At 49.1% G+C, this 6,000-nt stretch overlaps 1 protein-coding gene across 1 annotated transcript in view; it reads right to left on the minus strand.

Moving 5' to 3' along the window:
• The window catches only part of LOC128877781 (segmentation polarity homeobox protein engrailed-like), a 74,496-nt gene extending 68,827 nt beyond the window's left edge, over window positions 1–5,669 (minus strand). Inside the window, exon 1 of the mRNA XM_054125288.1 lies at window positions 3,425–5,669. Coding sequence (XP_053981263.1) covers window positions 3,425–4,802 — 1,378 coding nt within the window. The 5' untranslated portion in view covers window positions 4,803–5,669. The remainder of the gene's footprint in view (window positions 1–3,424) is intronic.
• Window positions 5,670–6,000: the final 331 nt, after the last annotated feature.

Here is a 6,000-nt window from a genome sequence, read left to right on the forward strand (position 1 = left end):
TTGCCACGAATCTGGCCAATGAGAGCAGAACAGAACACGACAATTCTCGTCAAACTTCTTTTTAATGGAGGTGACTAATATAATTCGATTATAGATCAAGCAATTGCATTCTTTAGTATGTTGTCTGGGATAGTTGAAACGCTTTGAGATATTCGATTCGTACTACGTTAATTATATATTTTGCGGCTTGCACATGTGCTCCAAAAGTGTAGCTCAATTTCTAAATTTATCGCAGGAAAACAAGGGCGATGAAAACAATGAACCCTCGTTAAAAAATATCACTTCGCACACCTCTGTCGTTAGGAAATACTCTAGAAATGAAAATTTGGTATCGAATAATTAAGCGTTGACGCAAACTTTGCACAGTCATGGTCCTTTAATCGTGACCATTTTCCCTCGAGTTTCCAAGACTTCCAGCCGCCATGGCTTCCACCAAGAGCCACGAATAATTTTCCAGCGACTTCGAATAGAAAGCACGGCCGTAGGTCGTGGCTGCGTATTCCCCGCGTGAAAAAATGGCCCCTGTGGGACGACAGTGCCATTATCCTTTCCCCGGCTCGGGCGCGAAACTATTAAAATACAATGGGGTTGGACAACGACGGCGGACCAGTTACGTTATCTGTATTTTTTTCTAACACAATACAAGATCGCGCGGTGGTGGGCAATAATTTTCAGCGAACACGCATCCGCTGGGTGCAAAAGGCACCGAACGTCGACCAAGGGGGACGACGACGCTCTCTCGCCTCGCGAGAGAGAAGAAACGGAAAACCGATCTAATAGGGTGCAATTATTTACCCGACGGTTTGCATAAGAGACGCGACAACTGAATGACCTATAGGAAATTGTTGTCCGCGTACAAAGCCGTGGAATAGTTAGTTGCGTACATCCAACCGGTTGATTTATGGGACGTAGAGCAGCTTATTTCTCCGGGTGCTTAACAATTGTTTCCTGACAATGAGCGTATATCAGATATGAGTGACACGAAGAAACGTTTTCTACCATTCATCAAGCCGGCACTCGGCCGCGGTGCTGGAGTAATTACACGTTTTCCTGTGTCGTTCGAGAGGATCATCCATCTAAGCGAAACCGGAGAAACGATTTCGATGGGACCGGGCATCCGAGATAAATCTTTGGGGGCCTGGTCCGAGACTACGAAGAAATCGATTCCATTTTCGATTATCGCGGATTTTTAGCCGCGAGAGAGTGATTCATCCGCGTTCCTGGACTCCGTTAGCGCCGCTGCGGCGACGCAGAATATACCTCGTGAGTCAGTGGACACTCGGTTGATTGACTCGGCGAATGCAAATTAAGATGCAGAATGCAATTCTCTCGGAGGTAACCTGTTATTTTGCATTGCGTGGTAGCTCTTTGCGAAGGTGACTTCATATTGCATTTTGCTACGTTTCAGGTATTGTTTTGCTGAATGATTTATGAGGCGTGTGTATGATCGAAGGAAGTATGCAATAAGTGCATCGGTTATGCTTATAATACTGTTGTATAATACTGCCTATATTCATTAGTATTCGGATGCACTGTAAGAGTGGCGATACTAGTAGGAGTTGATATTTATGGAGTCATTTTTTTCTGAATTATTCGAGTCGAGAACAAGCAATGAAGCTTGAGAAAGCAACAAAAATTGAACTCGACGACTCTGAAGGAGTTCCTTAAATTAATTTGCAAAGGAAGCCCAAATCTAAATTCTCTAGACCATTCCTAAACAGATCCGCAGAGGTCAAGACACGCGGCTCGATTCAAGCGTCGATTTAGCTTCCGCAACCACGAGACTCATTGAATATTCAGAAATGGAAATTGATCGAACGAGAATTCTAGAATTGAATCATCCATAACTTTTAAACGCCTTCATGTCCCTCCGTACGATCGAGCGTTACCAATACGTCTTAATCCTTCCTAATCGTGCCTTAAAATAAACCCTCGTAAAATTCTCTGTAAAACTACTTTTTTTTTCGTTCAGTATATTTCACGCTTCGGTGTTATTTTTAATATCTTAATTAAAATCGTGGCTCCTCTATCCGAAGCGTGGATCGACTCCGGAGCTCGGGTCAAGTTTTATTTATGCTCGCGATATCGTCACGAGCATACTTTTACAAGAACTTGTGCGGGATAATTAGCCGACTCTTACAAAGAATAGGCGTTCCATAATTTAAATAAAATTGTCGGGATCGTGACGGAACCGATTGCCAAACGAATAGCCCTGTCTGCTTGCGCAATAACGAGAAACTGTTTCTCCCAGGGCGTGAAATAATTCTCTAACTCTCTCTCTCTCTGTCTCTCTCTCTCTCTCTCTTGTCGATAGCTGAAATTTATACTTGGATGTACTTGAGTCCATTGCGCTGCCTCCTAATGAGAAACCACGTTATTAAGCAATTGCACGACTGACAATGGACGCGTGTTCTCTGCGAAAATTGAGAACGTTTGCTACTTTGCAAACTTTCACGGGGGAGCAAGTTTAATAGGAATCGCGAGCGAGAGGAACGCAGTTGATTACGCTAAACTGACCTTTCGCGGTGCGAGGCAATTACGTCGCGTTCGGTGGAAATTTACCTATGAACTTGCCTACCGATCGCCGCGATTCTTCTGCGTGCACTCGCAATTACGCAACGAATCATCGCGGGACTATTCTGGGTGAATCTTGAACAGACCAGGGGGATAACTTTACTTTTCACTATCTACATTTTTATTTTGTCGAGATGCCAAACAGTGAAAGAAGGTAAAAGGATCGAACACGACATTCTGTATGTATTCGTTTGCATATGTATGTTGGATTCTATTTGTTGTTTGACTGAATATCTCAAAAGTAAAATTGTGAAACTTGATATAGCGACTATTGCATGCATATGGATATCAATACAATTCAATGTATGCGAGAATTCTATACATACAGTCAGTCCCATAAATATTCGTACGCTTTATGTCTATTGAAGAAATTTGTTTAAATTAAATGATAGGTTTGATGTTGAATTTGTTGATGTACATAAAAATATATACATGTATAAGCTTATTCATATATGTATACATAGTATTTATAATAAAAAATTCATTTGGTGATATCAAAACTACTACTTAATTTAGTCAATCTTTTTTAATAGACATAGAGGGTATGAATATTTATGAAATTGACTGTATACGCGAGCATGTGCAAGTTTGTCGACCTCTGTGTTGCCTAATATCACATGGACGCTTTATCAGAAAATTATGACATTTCTTACAGGAGTTTCCACAAACCAAGCATCGATGTCTCCAAATTTTTAACAAAATTCTTTAAAGAAATTCAAGACACTAGAGTTTTCACATTAAAGCTCTTAAAAAGTGCCTTGACAACGTCGTTATCCCCTTTTGCCCGTGATCTACGAATTCCCAAGCTGCTCAGAGAAATAACATCTTTAAAAAAATGTTGAGTACTCACCAGAGGAAGGTCGATCCGAGTATCTGGTGCAGTAGACCCATGCAGGCCAGGCCAGCTGCATCCCGGGGTCGCTCGACGGTGGCCCCGTCGTGTTGGAAGTCGAATTCCCAGTGGTGACACTACCGGGCGAGGTGTTGGTCGTGGAGCTCGTCTCCGAGCTGCTCTTCTCCGACGTCTCGGAGGACGACTCGAGAAAGTCTTTTGTGAGATCGATGGGTCTCGAAGAAACCTTCTTGGGTCTGGACTTCTTCAATGAGATGGGATCGGTGATCCTCCTGCCAAAGTCAGCCTTGAGGATATTGTCTATGCTGAACTTTAGGCCAGCCTGATGCTGCAGATTGTTATTGTTGTGGTTGTTGTGATGATTGTTGCTGACGCCGTTGTTCTGTACACCGTTGTGTACGCCAGGCATCGTTCTCCCGCTCTCCTCTCTCGCTCCAGGGGAGGCAGGGCTGCTGGAGTCTCTCTGGAGGATCTTGCTCACCGAGAGTCGATGCGTGTGCACCGAATTCGCGGGTACGTGCTGCACCTGGGACGTCTGGTGAAGGTGAACGTGGCTGTTGGGGTGATGCAAGTGCTGAGCAGGATGCGGCATCAGCGACGCGGTTTCTCTGGGGTCCCTGCAGACTGTGGGATGCAGGACAGGGGTTGTCGCTTGAAGGCCGGTGACCGTCATGGCCGACGGTGGTGACAACGAAAGCCTGGTGACCAGGGGAACGCTGATAGGGGTCCTGTGCAACCTCTCTACGGTCGGGTAGACGATCTCGTGGGTCAAACTGTGTGGGACTCGTGTTGGGTAATCGGGAATCTCCGACTCCCTGGATGAGTATCGAGGTAGCAAGTGCTGGTGGTGGCTGGACTGGTACCTCGGCACTATGACGTCTTGGATGGCTTCAGGGCGACCCGGGGACGAGGCAGTGGCCGACGACGACGCCGGTGACCTGACAGAGGAGGCCGTTGGCGACGACGGAGGTTGACTGTACCCTGGCGGACTAGGCGCCTGGATGTGGTTGGTCGTTCGCTGGTAGAACGCATCGTTGCAGCTTGTCGAGCTGGTCGGCGAGGGTGTCGCCGATGTCCTCGTGTTCTCCTCGTCGCGAAAGTCGCAGCGGCTGCTCGCGGACTCCTGATCGTACCTGACCAAACCGCAGCCACGGATTCCTACGACGCTGGTAGGCGTCGGTTCGCTGCCGACGCTCAACACCTCGCTGGTGTCGCTCTCGCAATCGCTGTCGGGGTTGTTGCCGTCACTTCCTCGTATCTGCTCCCGTTTCTCCGAGTCCGAGGACTCCAGCCTCGACTGCAGATGATTCTGCCTGATCTCGTGGAGATCGACGGGGTCCAAACCGATGGACGACTCCGGTGGCGTGCTCGACATGTCTCTCTTTCGATTCCTCGTTTCCTTCTCGCGCAATGTGGGCTACCGAGTGGATCGGTGGAGGAGAAGTTAGGCCTGATTTGGTCTCGATCTCTCCATGGCGACAGTCGAGGATTCTCCTCTACGATTTAGGTGCTTCTGGTGTGCCTACCTAACGGATTCCTTCCGCTTGGAGCCCCCTGGGGGGATTGTCATCTTCGAAAAGGACACCTGGCGATCGTCAGCCGACGTTAACGACGTATCCTTTGCATTCGATTTCCATGTTATCACGAATCAGCTTGTTCGATGCACTGTTAAACTCGCTACGAGCACCGAGTACTGTTCCCTCGGTTCCTTACCGACGGATACTGTTCAGCCGTGCTCATAACCGATCACCGCAAGGTTTTTCGAGCTGGTGCCCCATCCTGGCCCGCGAACAGTCTTTTCTCACTATGGACGCACTACGAACCAGTGCCCCCGAGCTGGCGACTCATTCGTCCAGCTGACGGTCCAACTGGTAGCGAACTCTGCGGTTCTCGCGGGGCTCCAAGGCCATCACCGTACCGTCACGCGGCTTCAGAGTCTGTTCCGCGCATCCATAATCCATCGCACTCTCACTTTACCCGGGTCCTGGCACGACGATGCTCGCAGACACGAGCCAGGTAGACCCTCAAGGTCCTCTGTGGTCTCGACGCCGAGAACAACGCGCACTGAACTCGGCCAACGGCCAGGAAACCGAGGCTAGGACACGGGCCAAGGGGTCCGCCGTCCCAGAGACCCTGTAGGAACGACGTGGACACGGGTGACCATCGGTCAAACGTGGAGGTCCTTCACGGCGCTGGTAGACGCGGGTTTCAACGGAACCGTTGTGCGACGCTGTGGGATCCAGGCCGGGCTGGTTGTCCAGTTGGTTGCCGCGAAGCGTCTGCGGCGAGGAAGCGGCGGGAGGGCCGACGAGGGGCGTTTCTGGGCGTCGATTCCACAACAACTACGCCCCCGAGCTGATCTTCTCAGGGGTGAGGACCCTGTTCAGGGGCGCGACCGCTCGACATCTGTCGGATGTCGCGTGAACCGTGGAACCCGCGACCGCCCAGCGTACCCTCCACTTCGCGGTGCCAGCTGCTGATAGGCGATCCAGAACCCAGCGTTTCCCCTCTTCCCAACCTGATCCCCCTTCTCGGGATCGTTCCACCACCCCTCGAGACTGTCTTTATCACTC

The sequence above is a fragment of the Hylaeus volcanicus genome, chromosome 1 (genome assembly GCF_026283585.1).
Source record: "Hylaeus volcanicus isolate JK05 chromosome 1, UHH_iyHylVolc1.0_haploid, whole genome shotgun sequence".
In the NCBI taxonomy this organism is placed as follows: Eukaryota; Metazoa; Arthropoda; class Insecta; order Hymenoptera; family Colletidae; genus Hylaeus; species Hylaeus volcanicus.